Source organism: Choloepus didactylus, chromosome 2 (genome assembly GCF_015220235.1).
Source record: "Choloepus didactylus isolate mChoDid1 chromosome 2, mChoDid1.pri, whole genome shotgun sequence".
NCBI classification, from domain to species: Eukaryota; Metazoa; Chordata; class Mammalia; order Pilosa; family Megalonychidae; genus Choloepus; species Choloepus didactylus.
In genome coordinates, this window is record NC_051308.1 from 238,358,523 (window position 1) to 238,375,411 (window position 16,889).

General features: G+C 43.0%; 2 protein-coding genes across 4 annotated transcripts in view; one reads left to right on the plus strand and one right to left on the minus strand.

The window, feature by feature from the left end:
* The window catches only part of MTOR (mechanistic target of rapamycin kinase), a 167,926-nt gene that overhangs the window by 76,955 nt on the left and 74,082 nt on the right, over positions 1-16,889 (plus strand). For both annotated transcript variants that reach the window (XM_037828532.1, XM_037828533.1), the window contains 2 exons: positions 2,962-3,124; positions 3,258-3,403. In XM_037828532.1, the coding sequence (XP_037684460.1) occupies positions 2,962-3,124; positions 3,258-3,403 (309 nt within the window). The remainder of the gene's footprint in view (positions 1-2,961; positions 3,125-3,257; positions 3,404-16,889) is intronic.
* Positions 7,316-13,618, minus strand: LOC119527967 (angiopoietin-related protein 7). 2 transcript variants are annotated; one of them, XR_005215516.1, is made up of 6 exons: positions 12,841-13,618; positions 10,256-10,356; positions 9,452-9,646; positions 8,594-8,792; positions 7,602-8,316; positions 7,316-7,502 (listed from the first exon to the last, which is right to left on the minus strand). XR_005215516.1 is itself a non-coding variant. In XM_037828534.1 (5 exons), exons 1-5 carry the CDS (start codon positions 13,208-13,210, stop codon positions 8,147-8,149), a joined length of 1,035 nt encoding a protein of 344 aa, XP_037684462.1. In that variant the 5' UTR covers positions 13,211-13,618; the 3' UTR covers positions 7,316-8,146. The 2 variants fall into 2 exon arrangements, 1 of the variants encoding a protein (XP_037684462.1); XM_037828534.1 differs by having other exon boundaries at positions 7,316-8,316.

Consider the following 16,889-nt stretch of genomic DNA (forward strand, 5'->3'; position numbering starts at 1 on the left):
GGGCAGGAGTTGGGGGGACAGCTTGCCTCTTCTCCACACGGTATCAGTGGGGTTGGTTTGATGAGGCCTAGAGGATCCCTTTGATGGCTCATTCCCATGTCTGGCAAACTGGGACTGACTATAGGCTAAAAGCTCAGTTCTTCCTGGGGGTGAAGGCCTCGATGCGTCTCCATGTGACTCTTTCCAGGGGCTGCTTGGGTTTCCTCACAGCCTCATGGCTGGGTTCAGGAGGGAGTGCCCCCAGAGGACAAGGCCAAGTGCATGGCGTTTTTTATGACCTAGCTTGGAAGTCACATAGTATCACTTGTGCCATCCTCTGTTGTTCAAGACGGCCACCAGGGCCCACTCAGGAGACGTGGACACCACCTCTTGATACAGGAGTAGCAAAGCTCTAGAAGAGCATATGAAGCAGGAGACACTGTTGCGGCCTTCTTTGGAAAATATCATTTACCACAGAAAAATACTGTGTCAGAGTTTAGAATTATAAAAAGTTTTAATGCATGTGTAACATTTGCAGTAAATGTAAGTGAATAAAATAGAATACAGAATGATGTAGATATGTGATGTCAACTATTAAAAATATATGTGCATGGGACAAAGATTAGAAAGTAATACAATAGTGGCTAGCTAAGTAGGAAGCTGTAAGCAGTGAATATGGTGATTATTATTTTCTTCTTTATTCTTTTCCATATTTTCCAGATTTTTCTACAGTGAGCGTTTATTAATTACATGAAGAATAAAGTTGTGATTTAATTAACAAACGACTTCTCGTTTGCCAAAAGTAAAAAGCAAGGCGTTACATTTCACACTTTTCAGTACATCTGGTTTGCTCTATGGCACGTTTTTGGCAGGAATAATGGTGGTGCCTGAGACTGTTGAATTCCTGACTTAGCTTGTATAATTTCTCTCAAGTATATTTTTAATGCTTTAAAAATAGTTTCTAGGACTTCCTTGTTTCTGTAGCATGCAGATCTCACATGCTCAGCTAGAGTACCGTAATGTACCTTTTTTCTGCTCCAAGACACCTCTGAGCAAATGCCATCCAAAATAGGTTTGTGATAAATGTACACATACATCTTCATGCCCTTAGGTCCATATATGTTCATTTGGGAACTGATATGGCCTCTGACATCATTCAGGAAGGGTTATTTCTTAATTTACATAGGATGTCTTTGAGTCTTCATGTCATCCTTTGAATTCCAAACTGAATTTTTTCCATAAGTTTCCAAAATTATGCAGATACTGGTCTGACTGATCTTTTCTCATATATAACAGAAAGTAGATGGAGAGGCATCGAATGCTAAACCCATATATTATAGGCATATCCTAGCATTTCTAACCTCCACCTACACTCTCCACCCCACACCCCCCATGTCACAAAAAGGGGAGGGATAATAACAAAATTCATGTCAGGGATAACAAATTATGTCCATCCATGTGATACTGTAGTGACTTAAAATAGTCTTAGTAATCTTAGAAATGGCACCTCTGGTTCCAGTTCTTTGTAAGGCCCCAGCTATTAGAGATTGGCCTAGAGAATCTTTAACACTGTGGGCTTGGATTCTGTTTTCTAGTCCTTCTAATTTCTTGAGTTATGCTCTCATTTTATTTATGACCATTGTTCTGGTTTGCTAAAGCTGCCATTATGCAAAATAGCAGAATGGATTGGCTTTTATAAAGGGGATTTATTAGTTACAAATTTACAGTTCTAAAGCCAGACCAAGTGTCCAAACTAAGGCATCAACAAGAGGATACCTTCACTGAAGAAAGGTCACTGGCATCTGAAACACCTCTGTCAGCTGAGAAGGCATGTGGCTGGCATCTGCTGGTCCTTTGCTCCCAGGTTCTGGTTTCAAAATGGTTTTCTCCAAAATGTCCCTAGGCTTCTGTCTCTCCTAGCTTCTTTCTCTCTGCTCCTGTACATCCTTGCTTGTTTGCCCAGGGTGTTTCTCTCTAGGTGTCTGGGGGATGTCTCAGGTTCTCCGGGGCAAACTCTGGGCTTCATCTCTTAACTTAGCATCTTCAAACGTCTTTCTGTCTGCATCTCCAGGCGTCTGTGTCTGTGTCGGCCCCTGAGCTCTCTTCAGAATTCCAGTAAACTACTCAAGACCCACCTTGAATGGGCAGGGCCACACCTACATGGAAATAATCTAATCAAAAGGTTTCACCCACAGTTCTGTGGGTCACATCTCCACGGAAACAACCTAATCAAAAGATCCCACAAGATAGCATTAAAGAACGTAGTCTTTCCCAGGGTACGTAACAGTTTCAGACCAGCACAAACATTCAACTAAGGGTACTGGTTTTATTTGAAAAGCAATAGCAGATGCTTGCTTTACCATATTTGATCATAGGAATCTGGACATTGCCCAAGAAACATTCTGAGAATCTTTTGAAGATTTTTACTTTCTGAATCTGTTAGTGCCAGCTTCTGTGTTAGAAGTTCCCTTTCTGTTCATCCCCTCTGCTGAAGAGAATTGATTCAGAAACGGCTGAGGAATATACCTGTTGGGACAAGTACCTTTACTCTGCTCTTTCCTCTCCTCCCTATCTCCCTCCCTCCTTCCTTCGCTCTCTCTCGCTCTCTCTCAGAGACAGACACACACATACACCTACACACAGAGTTCGCTGTATATCTATACCCATGCTGTAAAATATAGTAGCCACTAGCCATGAGTGGTTATTTTAATTTAAATTAAAATTAAATAAAATTTAAAATTCAGTTCCTTAGTCACACTAGCTGCAGTTCAAATGCTCATTGACCATGTGTGACTAGTGGCTACAACATTGCACAGGGCAGATGTAGACCATTTCTGGCACCACTGAAATTCTTCTGGACAGCACTGGCTTTTATCATTAAAATCATGGATGTCAGGAGTAGATGGACAAGTGTGGTTTTGTGGCACCAGGCAGAGGCATGAGGAGTGTTTCCAACCTCTTTCTCCACTCCTCTGCCTTCAGGGATCTCTTCAATGCTGCATTTGTGTCCTGCTGGTCTGAACTGAATGAAGACCAGCAGGATGAGCTCATCAGAAGCATCGAGTTGGCCCTTACTTCACAAGACATTGCTGAAGTCACACAAACCCTCTTAAATTTGGCTGAATTCATGGAACACAGTGACAAGGTGAGACTTTTCCCGTGTCCAGATGGACGCCAACAGGGAATCAGCTGGTGGGAGGGGAAAAGCATCCATGCAATGCACTCTGTCTGTGCTCCATCTGCTATTCTCCTCTGCTGTGGGGCTTTGCCTCTTCTAGGGCCCGCTGCCACTAAGAGACAACAATGGCATTGTTCTGCTGGGTGAAAGAGCTGCCAAGTGTCGCGCGTACGCCAAAGCACTACACTACAAAGAACTGGAGTTCCAGAAAGGTCCCACCCCTGCCATCCTAGAGTCTCTCATCAGGTAGGCTATAAACCCTTTCTCATTGCTGCCTTCATACAAAGTGACCTCTCGTCCCATTGCCTGGTACCCATTCGCTGGAGTCACTTGGAGGCTTCTGATCTGTGAAATCTGCCATGGAGTCTGGCTAACACATTTCAAGAAGATGTGGTACAGGTGGCTGTCTCCAGGATTCTAGCCATAATTGTCATTTCTGTTGACCTGTAGCACCTGTGCTCCTATTGTTTTCCCACCATTGTTTGCTGGTCCCACTGAAATTAGTCTAGGAGCCGTTCTGTAGCCATAGCAGCCTAGGAAAGACAAATTTTATGTCTAAGTTAGATAATGATCTCTGAGGTAGGAGTTGGATATCCTGATCCTCAAAGGCTACCCAAAAGGCAGGTTTGAGGTTTTATGGACTAAATAAAGATATTGGTGCCAAGTCTTCCTCCTCTGGCATTCTGTGACTATAAAAGGCAGCACATAGTCTGAGATTTGATGGTCTTTGTCCTGATTTGGTTATGTTCTCTCCCCTCTTAAGGTGCTTTGAGTCTTCTGGGTATGGAAGAAGTAGGTTGTTTAATTAACTTACTGCTCTTATTCAGTTACAAGCATCCTGAAATGTTAGCTCCAAGAGAACTGTTCACTTTCCCTAATGATTATCAGGGAATGTTAAGTCTGGGACCTGATTATCTTCATTTGAATGCTAACATAGTTGATCATTTTACCAAAGATAGTTTAGGAATAAACCATCTGGCTAATAAGTTCCTCCATTGTAGCTGAAAGCATCCTTCACTTGAGAGGCTGACCAATAGTCAAGTTCTCTGCTGGCTCTGCCTTTGGGTAGATGCTAAAAAGTGTTCCTTTTAAAGGAATCTTTAAAGGGGATCAAAAAGGTAGAAATAGAATCGTGTTTCTGCCCCCCCCCAAAACAAATTGGACTTAGAGACAATATTGACTCTACAATACCATATATAAGCAGTTATAAACATGCCATGATGCACGCTTTAGTGTCGGGGTAGGAAAAGTGGGCATCAAGCCCTGCATTTCCTCCTCTCGTTGGGGAATGCAGTGTCACATGAGGACTGCTGGAAGACCTGATAACTGCATCTGATAGCTTCAACATCAGAGAGCTAATTTTGCACATAATTGCCTTGCTAAAGCCTTTTTCTGTGTGATATCTTTCTGAAACCCCACTCATCCCACCCCATACTTTCCCCATATTTGACACTATCATAAGAGCATTAAAATTTCTGCAGATTTGTAGATACAGTAGAAAGATACCGTCAGATACCTGGCAAAGTGTTCTAGATGGTCATTTAGCTTCTTAAGCCAAATATAATTGAAAAATAAGTTCTCAGAGATTTTTATCAGATTTGCCTGCAGACTGATCTTGAATTTAAAAACAAAAAACAAAACAAACAAAAAAAAACCTCTGTTCCAAGGTAAAGCCAAACTGTAGGTGCTTCAAGCTTATTCCTAGCCCCCTTCAGCTCAGCTTGCAGTTTTGTCTCCCTTAAGTTTGTCTCCTGTATTTTCCAAATACCTTTGTCTTTTGTTTCCATTTGCATCTTTTACTTCTCATTTGCAAAACTGCTTTTCCTAAGCACCAGTCCCACATTGTGCCATCAGTTTCACTTTGCTTAGGGCTGTTTTAAGAAACAGCCCTAAGCAAAGCTGCTAGTAAGGAAGTTACTCCTGCCACCCCAGGTCAGGACCAGAGGTGGTTGTATGTCTCCTAAGACACCACTTTGGTCCCACTACTCTTCAGGAATAGATTGCTTCCCCTCCTCACAGTGGCTACTAGAGAACTCACAGCTAAATTCCTGGCCCATCTCCAACAAATTACAGAATCTTGCCTTCACCCGTGTGTTATTTTATTTTTCCTACTCTTATTTTCCCTTCATCAATTTGCTCACTTTAAAAAAATTTTAACCATACTACATATATTTGAGTCATTTGCTTTAAATTCTTTCTGAAACAATTGTAGATGAACAAACGCAAAACATCATTATACAGATGTTCCTTATTTTTTTATTTTTTGCTTTAAGAAGGTGTGCCCTGCTGACAATATTGTTCTCTTGTTGCTAAATCGGAGTATCAGTCTTCCTATGTTTTTACCTCTCTACTTTCTACCCATCTCCTCTAGGACAAATCAAATCCTACATGTAATTCCCAAACCAGGGCTAACGTTGAGACAGTAATAATATAAGCTACTCCCATCTCCTCAGAGCGCATGTATATCGTAAAGTATAATTGCTTCTTAGGAAAACAAAGGATTAAAGTATTTGAGTGTGTGAAATACTCATGCACACATACAACTGTGGGGCTTTTACTAGCTCTTAGCATTAGGATAAGGTCTGATGGCCTGCTTTACTTTCTCTACCCAAAGTAGAATAGAGGATGTGATCAAACCCAAGTGCTTTCACTGCTGAGTCCTACCAGGTGATTCTGCCTTCTAAACCTTTCTGATTGAGACATCTGCAAAATTTGAAATAAAAATAGAGATTGATGCTCTCCATTTGGATGTGTAGCTCTGAAAACTGCCAATGGGCTTGATTGGTCCATTTTTTCCTACACAGCTCTGCTCTTTGTTGTACTTTCTTCTTTCATCACTCTTAAAGGATCTGGTTGGAACACAATGTTCTTTACTTTTGGGAGCAACACCGGGCTTTCCTTTTGGTTCCTGACATGATTCTGTCGTCTTTGAGGTCAAAGATCATGCTGTGCTCTCATCTCTGAATCCTTGGTATTCATCAGTTGACCTGTACCAGAACAGGTGCTTTAAAAATGTTAGTTACTAACTGTTAATAATAGGGAAGACTATAGAGGGGGATATATATGGAAACTCAGTACTTTGTGCATAAGGAAAGTCTACTAAATATATACATATATATAAAGGCTGGCTTAAAAACAAACAAACAAAAAAGCTAGTTCGTGTCAAAAACCACACCACCATAGATTAAGTGGTTGGGGATGTCCTATACATTCTTCAGCAACTCTTCTCCCTTTTCCCTCTGTGTCTCTGTCTCATAAGTTTCTCCAAAAAGAGGGAAGCAAGACAGAGAGGTTGATTTAAGAGCCTCAGTGTTTTTGAGTTTTGGGATGTATAGGTGTGAGAGAAAATTACGTGTTAGTTCTGCCATACACTTACAAAGAGTCTTGTGCAAAGTTCAATAACTCTCTTCCTCTTCTTTTTTACTCTTTCCTAATTCTGTGTGCTGGCTGCTGAGCATTTCACACTCTCCTGCCTCCCTTACGGATTTCTGTTTGATTGTCTGTCCCATGGGAGGTCCTCTTCTGTCTCTTCTCTACTCATTTTGTTTATTCTTTTGAAGATCCTCAGGTTCCAATTTTTGAGACTTAACTAGGTTCTCAACAAAGGACTGTAGGTGCAGTAGAAAATGTTGAGGAAGAATAATGGCTTATCATACACTGACAGGTTCAAAGAAACAGTACTTTATTAGGCAGGGAAAATTTACTTATTAACAATCAAGACTTTGACACCAGTTATGATTAAAGATATTTTTCTTCTCCATATGTTGTTTGTTCAAGTAGGAAGTAGGAGTGTTTGTAAAGTACTTTGAAACCACATGATGAAAGTGTGACAGTGGACTTGTGGGGTTAGGTAGGTTCAGGATCTGATCTCTTATTAGCGTCTGCTGCCCTTTTTGTCCCTCATGTTTTCTTTTTTGGGTTTCCATTCCTCCTTTGGTTTCCCAGAACACTGAAATAAACTCATGAGTTTCTTTCTTACTGCTCATTCCAATTTTCTTACTTAAACTTTGCCATCTTCTAAGTGGTAATGGTAAGAATTAAAAAAAACCAACAAATTTTTTTTAAAAGTTTATTGCAAAAGGAAAAGAGCTTTAAATGTTTAAAACACAAGCTACAACATTTTATTTTTACAAAGCAAGATGCTTATATATAGCATGAATTTTTAACCATAGTGCCATCTCCCTTAATTTTTCAGACATTTTTAATAGACAAGATATAAAATGAAGCTCCTTGAGCCCCTTTCTTACAATAAGTAAAATAAATTGGTCTACACTGATTGTGAATATTTTCAGGTGGTTTTGTGCAAGCTTCATGGGAGCTTTCTCCCCACCCCGTGGGTGCTCCTCTGACACTGCTGGGCCCCATCATTCCCGGGAGGGCTCTGCCCTGTTGGAGGCCGAGTGTGGGGCTTGGGTCCCTGGAGCCTTCTCCAAGCAGCGTCAACCTGGGCCAGCTCAGCTCCAGCAGAAGTTTTTGCGTTTTAAAAACAAAGTGTGTAGACTGAAGGACATTTCATTAAACTTAAAAATGGAAACTGCCTCCTCCTCCTCTTTTACACCTTTTCCTAACACCCAAGGCCTCTCCCTCGAGAATCAAAGTAATGTAGTTCTTTTAAGCAAAATGATTTGTTTTCTGCCCTCACATATCTAGGCTTTCGTGAAAATGGATTAAGAGACCTCACAATTTTTTTTTTTTTTCAGAGAAAAATCATGTGTCAAAGACAGGCTGCTGTTATATCAGGGACCACAGGCAGAGCCCACCCAGTGCAGCCCCCTGAGAAGTATCTCTCAGGACCCATTATGATTAAATGCCTCATCCCATTATCTTCAATGTCTTTGTTGTCTTACTGAGAGATGTATATCTCTCCTTGGAGATTATAAGCCATTTTCCATCCCTACCCTTTTTATCCTCTCTTCCTCCCTTTCTCTGCCCTTGCCCAACCTCCGTTTGTCTCTATTTCTGCATCCCTGTTCCACAGCAGGTCTCCTTTTAGGGCTTGAAGTCTTCTGGGCGGATTTTCATCTCTACCCGTTTGAGGGAGTAGCTAGAACCATGCCAGCCATTCCAGAAGATGCCATCTGGGTGCTTTTTGTGCTCTCCAAGGCGGTAGTACACCCCATTGAGGTTGGAGTCTGTGCAGCAGTTGTACCAGTATCCACCTGACATAGGAAGCAGATCAGTGCCAGTAAGCTGAGTATGTCTCCCACCCCACCCCCGCCTTGGAAAATAGATGGTAACCCAGATATCAGGGATTTGAAGACAAGCTGTCAGAGCCCGTATCAAAAACAAACAAACAAACAAAAATACCAAAACCAGAACTCCCATAGTACAGTTATAAATTCATTCTCTCCTCTTAAGTGGGATTACAGGTGATATCTAATACCCGACCCCCCCCCATACACACACACACACACACACACACATACACGCACTTACCTTTACGGAGCTGTGCACACTTGTCCAAGCAGTTGTCATTGTCCTTGTCCTTGGTACTGAAGACCGTGTTGTTATGATAGAGCAGGGCGTCATGTCCCACATTGCCACTGTAGTTCCCCAGGAAGAGGCGGTAGCTGTTTACCTCATTGCCCAGAACAAAGTGGCTGTACTCAGCATAGCGCACGTTGCCTTCCCAGTCCTGTCAGGAAGTCAGAGCCTTAGAGAAACCGCCCAGGGCTTCACTTCATCTCACAGAGAAGACCCAGCCCTGAACCTCTTCTCCTTCGGCAGGCCCATAGCCAGGCATCTTTTTATATAGCTCTGGATCTAGTTTCCCTCTGTTCCATACCAACCTGAAAATCAGAAGGCATGAATCCTAGGCCAAACCTCTCTCTTGATTCATCATATGACCTTGATTAGTTTCTCTTTTTGTGCTCCCTCACTTCCCTGACTGTAAGATGTAGATTTACAATTTCACTCTATCTTGCTCAGATTTGTCAAAAAAAAAGTAATGTGAGAATATAAAGTGAGCACTTCAGGGCCTTTGACAAGGGGCACAAATAAGTATTGGTAAGCTTTGCACATAAAGAACCTTATTCCCTAGGCCAAATTGGAGTCAGTAGTGTTTCAGCCCAGCTGACTGTTGGACTTGCTCTGCTTTGGCCTGGGCTGGCTGCCTCTTCATGTCCTCCTTTTGTGCAAAATAGGGAAAAAGAAAACTATTCTTCCTCAACTGTACTGTAACCTAAGTAAATATTCACATTTTAGTGAAAAAGCAGAGGAACAGTGCCCCAGAGTGGTGCACAGGTATGTGTGGTGGCCCTAGCCCAGTCCCAGGGACCCAGGCCCAGCATTCACCTCCATTTCCACGCGTAGCCGAGTTGGCCTTCTGGAGAGCCTGTGGATGTGTTCATTCCCCAGCCAGAAGTCCCCACGGATGCTGCCAAAACCCTGCTTGTACTGTTTCCAGTCCCGGTGGAAGGAGACAAGGCCACTCTTTCGTCTTTGAATGATGGTCCAGCCACCACCTGAGGTCTCCATGTCACAGAACACCTAGCACAGAGAATTGCGCTGGTCAGGGACTTGCAGAGGCAGGTGGCAGGAGTGTGTGGGCAGGAGTCACAATCTTTTCCCAGCCTCACAACCAGTGGGTGCATGCACTTCCATAGTCACGCTGGCAGCAACAGCTCTACCCAAGTGGTGGTGAGCTGGGACAGGGTAGTGGTTTACTGGGGAAGAATTATCAGAATTGGGGATGTGAGGAGTACGTATACTTCAAAGGGAGAAACCCCGGTGCTTCCGATATGCCCCCTTCATGTTCTCTCTTTTCTTCTCCCCACAATAATAACTATACTAGGACATGGCAAATGATCTAAACTAGCTAGGTAGTGGTAATAAGAACAATCTAATTTATGTTTGAGGGTCTGGTTTTTAGTTGGTACTGACCTAATGGGGCAAAATACATGCCTGGGTTTTGGGCCAGGGTGGTGGGAGGGTTTGGCCCATAAATTGAGTGTTTAGTATCTCTGGTATTTGGCATGTTTTCTTCTCTGTTCTGTGTTTCCCTTTCATTAGACTAGAAATAATCCCTTTTGTCTCCATCTCTTTGATGGGTTGGAGGACAAGGGGTAGGACATCAGCAGTGTGCTTATTGGACCTCACCTCCAGCTCAGGGCTGCCCAGGAAATCATCTGGAGGAAGCTTATACAGTCCAGAGATGCGGTAGTTCTTCTGATAGAGGGAAGAGCAGTCATAGATGGCATCTAGAAAAGGAGCAAACCACAGGGTGGGCATCCAGATTCAGGGCTCCAGGGCAGGCGGGACGTTCCTGCTGCATCTAAACTGGATGTGTCGAAACCGAGACTTCATTTCAAAACCACGGAATTGACATTGCTCTTAATTGCTGGGCAGTGTCAGGATTCGGAAGAGGTGTGGATAGAGAGAGCAAAAAAGGTGTTTTTTGACCTCACTAGTGATAGGGCAGGAGGATGGGGAGGCCTTCACCTGGATGGCATCAACAGAGCACTCAAACAGGCAGTTTCAGGCTAACTGTGAAATGGATTATCCTGCTATATGCTGGGCCATGAATTCTAGAAATGTTACATTGTGTGAAGACCATGGATTCTGACATTTATTTTAACTGATGCTCCTGTTTAATAGATTCAGACTTGTTAGACAGCTCGCCTGTTACCAGACGAGTCATGAGTATGTCATAGGGTCTGGTTTTGGTGGTAGAGGTTGGTTGGTTAGTTGGTTGGTTGGTTTTTGTTGTTGTTGTTTAGAAGGTAATGGTCATTGCCAACCAGGACCTGAATTAAGGGAGATGGATTTTACAATCTTATCTTTCCCCCCTTCATCTAACAATGCTAGACTGAAAGAAAACACCCCGAAAAACCCTTTGAGATCTTCCCCTGGCAGTGTTATTAAAACAAGAAAATGAGCGCATTGGTCGGGCTGATTTTCACCCCTGGGGTTGATATAAATGCTTCCTTGGCTGCTCGTTGGCCATATGCTTTATGCAGTACTTTGTATCCCTATTCTGAATATCGAAGAACTCTGTGAAAGAGCCAGCCTTCCTTGATAGAATCCGGAGCATGGGAAATCATACTCTCCAGGAGACGCTTCCCGCCTCTGTGTCTTGGGATCTTTTTCTTGGTGGCCACTCCTGTGGGCTCTGGGAGAAGAGCACAACGATGGCAACTGGATCCCTCCTGCCCCAGGAGTTGTCGGAGGCTGCCTGACTCCCTTGCAGAGCATGCTGGGCCAGGGGAATGGTGTGCATGTGCCTTTGCCCTCAGAGTTTTCATTTCCTGTTACTGATGAAAGCATCTCAACTTACTGCTTTTTCCAAGGGCACCTCCTTACAGAGTATAAAGGTGGCCAGCAGCTGGTAATGCAGAAGAATAAGGAATGACACCCTCCCTCCCCCCGAGCAAAAGAGTAAGAGGCAGGCTGGGGAGCTGCCTTTGGTCCCCCCAAGAAACTCCCCCTGGGTGGTGGGAAAATCACCTGTTGGGAGGAGCAGGAAGTAGCCTGGCAGATTACTCTCTCTCGCCTGATCTGCTGCATATCTAGTTTCATCTCCCAGGCCCAATCAGGACTCATTTGTCTGGAAAATGGCCTAAGAATACATTTCTAATCCTAAACCAAGAGTCAGGAAGTAAATGCTTGGAAAATGATTTATACACATCGGTTTCTATAACTGAGTTTTCAAGCTTATTTCATGTTAAAACAACTTCTTCATCTCAACTGAGGATAAATAGTAACCTGCTTATTAGAGCCATCACCTTTTCCGAGAAGCTAAGCATTTCTTGTTCGCAGGTTGGTTTATAATGTGACTAACAATTTTGGGTCAGTAAGAAATTGCCTATCTATAGAATATGTTTCTTATACCTAATTATTTCCTGATAATTTCCAAACACTAAATTAATCTCTAAACAATAAATTCACCTCTGAGCCTATCTGAGCCAGGCAAACCAGAAACTGAAAGTTATTTTGCCAGTGAAAATATTTTAAAATGTATCTTATTTTTGACCTTTGAAAATCCATATTTCAGCATAGCATTTTTGTATTTCCTGTATTATTTGAGAATTTTATCTGAGGTCCTGGGGAAAAATAGAAACCCTAAAATTGAGGAGCCTTGAAGAGCCTGTCATTTCCTGAACACAAAGGGGTTCTTCAGATGGCTGTGGGCAGTGTCTAACACTTAGTTTTGTGCCAGTAAGAAGAGTCAGTTTCAGAGTCGACACAAAACTCCAGTAATGCCCATCCCCACTAAATGCACCAGAGAAGCATTTTGGCAAAACTTTGCTACCAGAGCATCAGATGTTAAGGTTTGGGTGTTTGTTGCTGCTTCTCTTGATCAAAGCTATATCCTGTCAGCTCTTGGTCAGGACACAGCAAGGCTAGACCAATCCAGAAAAACTTGAACTCTGTTCTGAGACTTGCTCTGTGTCCTGGAGCAAACCACGTAATCTCCCTGTGCTCCAAGACAGTAATTCACACCTACCTTATTTGCTGAAGCACTGATTGAATAAAAGACACCCAGGCAGGTATGGAGTACATTTATAGTACTTTAGAAATCAAAGAAAGTTTTCCTGAAGCCTTTACTAAATGGAAGATACAGCCAGTGGCACATATGCAACAAAGTAGACCCGAAAGAACCCCCAGTAGTTGTTCAGAAGCAGTGCTACAGATGGGGGAGACACTCGGCTATTTGAGGGGGAAGGTGGACACATTCTCCTTACCTGCCGAGGTCTGAGTGACAGTCTGTGCTGCCTGCAGCTGCATAATGTCAATCTGGTTGTTCATTTCAGAATACTTGGTCTCGGCATCTGTGAGCCGCAACTCCATGCGCTTGTTGCTGCTCTCCAGTTCCATCACCTGCATGACAACGCTGACCCAGTCTCTCTCCTGCTTCTGGCTCAGTTCACTCAGCAGACTGCTTAGGTTGGCAATTTGGGCCTTGAGCTCCTTCACCTCCTCACAGCAGGCTGCCCCTTTGAGCTGTGCAGGTGTCTTGTGCCTAGGGGGCTTCTGTGGCCACACTGGGTGGCTGGCAAAGGCCACAATAAGAATGCAGAGCCAGGTCATGGCTGAGAGAGTCTTTTTCAGCATCTTCCTTGGGCTTGCTGAGGAAGGAACTTCCTTTAAGGGAATCTGGATGTACCAGTTGACGTTTGCGAAGCAGCAGCAAAGTATTACCTTTTACCTTCGCTCCTGATGGTCTCACCACTTCCTTGTTTTCTTCCTTTCTCTGCTCTTTCTTAGTCCTCCTCAGAGCATTCAGAGTTTCTGAAAGTGGAGCTTAATTGGGTATCTCAAAGCCCTCCTTCCCAAGCCTGAATGCTCTGCAAACTGAGCATCTTAAATATTGTTTCCTCCTTAACCTCTGTCCCCACCAGGGCTGTGCACTTGTGCTTCAGGCCCTCCCAGCTCCTCGGGGAGGGTCAGGTGCCTGCTGGGTGAAGTCAGCGTCATCTTAGGCCAGAGCAGGGGAGGCGGGGAGGGATACAGGGGCGAGTCTCTCTTTTCTTGCCTGCACAGTGTCTGGGCTGAGAGAAGAGGACTGTGACTTTGTGTATTTCCATTATGTATTGTCTGTTAGATTATGACCCTGCCAGCCACAGGCTCCATTCTGTCAGCAAACAGGGCAGTGTCAGAAGAATATCCAAACTCCATTCTAAAAGGTATATGACCATGGGGTGAGGGGTAGGATAGGGAAAGATTGTTGGAAATAGGACTGTACTAACCCAGGGAGATCTATTGATATAATCCCTGCTGTTTATGTGAGGATCTGGTATATTTAGACAACCTCTGTGGTTGCTTCAAGTAGGCTGCTTATTCCTTTCTCTAATTGTCATTCAGTGTTTTACAAAATACTCATTTTACCTAGATCTAATGTTATCTTTTATTTGAAAATTTTCAACTTAAAAAATTCCTAGCAATAAAAGGATAGAGTAAATCTCTTAAGAAGGAAGAAAATACTTTAAAGTTTATATCTGTAGAATTTGTTCAGTTTTCTTTTTTTCTTTTTACATACTTTCTCCTTCAACAAAACATTGGCCAGTGTGAGCTTCTGACACCTGGTATTTTCAAGGGGGTGTCAGAAGATTATGGGAGAGTTGAAAACTCGGAAGTGCCGGGCATGGTCCTGGGATTGATCACCCACACTTCCCTCAGTCTGTAGGCAGAACAGAGAACAGGCTCATCTTTGAGACAGGGGAGCCTAATATCCTTTTTTTTTTTTTTTTTTCTGATTATAAAATAATAAATTCCCATGGTTGAAAACTTAAAAAATATATTAAAGTATAGAGAAAAGAATCCCATTACATAATAAATACATATAAAAACTCTAATTTCCTCCATCCATGCAATATGATTTGTAGTTTGAGATTATATTTCCTCCCTCTCTGCCTCTGTCTCTCTCTGACTTTCTCTCCCTCTCTCTTTATTTATGATTTTGTATCAGAAAATAGATGTATTTTTATTTTTCACGTACCATATATGAAGAATACTCTTGCTTTGAAAACAAATGTAAAAACCTGGAATTTCAGCAAATACCCTTGGAATAAGCTTTTCTCTAAGAATGTAAACATTCTGTCCTTAAAACAGTACTTTGTCCTTGGAACGTGCTATTGCTGTATCCCATGTTATTGAGACACTGGAGCAGAGTTTACTTATAATGTGGAATTTCAGTGTGGGATTTTCACACACGAGCCTGATGCTTAACAACTCTCCTCCATGCCATAATCCACCCCAAAGCCCTTTTCCAGTCAGGGCTTCTAGCTTCTCAGAAAGTAATTTCTGTTTTGGCCGCTAGAGTTACAAACAGGTTTTTTTCCCTCTAAATCAAAGAGCAATAGGAGATTGAGATGGGCCAGGGTTAGTTTTCTCACATCCCTAGTCTCCTTTACCTACTAAGGGGTGAGGAGTTTGCAGACACCCAGCAGCATCCTGTCATTCCACTCAAAAGTTTCTGTTTAGAATTGGCACTGTCTGCCAGTCCCTGCTCTCTTTTGGCAAATATCTCACCCAGCTGGGCACTACAGTTTTAGTTCCATTTCATTATTGAGAACCTAGCCCCAAGTTGTCAGCATCTGACAGGATCTGCTTAACTCCATGAGGATCTCCAAAGTTATCTGGCCATCATCATCTAAGACTGAGCCTAAACCATGACCACAGAAGGGCTGTGCACCACCCATACCTGCCACGTGACCCTGCTGCCTTGGTGCTCCATGGAGCGACTCAGTAGAGAAAACGTAAAGGAACATTGCAGCTCTGTGGATTCCCAGCCAGCTTTTTGTTTGCTCTTCCCATACCCCCACCCCCTCACTTCTCATCCAGATGTTGTGAATAGGTTTTCATATCTGGGTAGAAAAGAACTAATCATTCTTATTTGCAACCCATGAAACAATCCTTTCTAGGGTAGGTAAGAGAGGTTTTATAAATTTGGAGAGGAAGCGTCTAGCTTTTAGTTTGAGTAGCTAGTTTCTGACATTTATTTTCTGGAAACTTACTTCTAATGTGAGGCATAATTTGGTGGTGAAGCTTTTCTTAAGTTGTTTGTAATTTGCTTAAACTGTCTAATCTGCCTAAATGTCAGTACTCTCCCCAAAACAAAAACAGCTAATTAAGGGTATTTCCCATGCCAGATTATCTATTCCCTAAAGCAGCCACAGCCCTGTGATATCCTAAATTCTGCATTTCCAAAAGAAGGAAAAGTAAGTCCTTTTTTGAGCATTGCTAAGCCCACAGAGAAAACAGTGAAGAATGTGGAGGACTAGAGTGCTTTCCCCCTTCTCTGACAGGCTTTTAATCCCTTCTTCTGCCTTTCATTGAACAGAGTAACCATTAAAAATGTGAATTAACTGAGGAAGTACAGAAAACCTGTTTTGGATACCTTACAGTTTCTCCTGTTCTCCCTTTTGCTGGTGAAAGAGGGTCAGCTTGGTGCTTCTGGGAAAGATGTTTATGAAAATAAAGTTTATATTAATAAAAAAAAAAGTGAGCTTTAACTTAGTCTGGGAGTTCTTAGATGTTAAGGTGTTTGAGCTGACTGCCTTCAGGCTGGCAGCAAGGACTGGAGCCTGCAGAACAGCCTCAGGACTGCACATCTAGAAAGGCCTAGAGGTGGTCTCTCCCTCTCCATGCAAATAGGAGAGGGGTTTCATTTTTCTTAAAAGTCCCCACTTGAGAGACTGCTCCTGGTTTGCTATTGTCTTCCTGCCCTGGCCTCCCCTTAAACCTTCACTTTCAGAAGTGGTTAGGGAGAGAAGCAGCTCCCTCAGCACCAGACTCTCAAGAGTTTGTTGAATGAATAAATCTCAGAAGAGCTTGCTTTGTTGTTCATTTTATTGTGTACTTTCTCAAGTCTTTTAATGAGTCACAGCTTGCCTTACTGTGTAGCCTTTCAGTAGCTGACCCTTCTGTCACTTGATCTCATTTCAGTCTCATCTGCAAGCTCAAGTCTGTCACAGAAGTTTCCCCTCTCTTCCCTAAGCCTTCTGATTTGCTGCTTCTACCAAAGAGTATCCCCTGGACCTCTCAGAAATCATTTCTCTTAGACTTCCTCTCAGAGACTCTGAATTAATTATAGCACATAGCCAAAAAAGTCTATCTGATTTCCCCAGGACTTCGTAGCAAATGTGTTCTGTTAGCCACCAGGCCAGTTGCAGAACATGGTGACAACGCCAGCCCAACCCGAAGTGCCTCATTGTCCAGTAGGAGCACCCGATGCCCAGGACGGACGGGGGCTGAGAGCAGGAGGAGTGCCCACCCCAGATGAGGTCCTCAA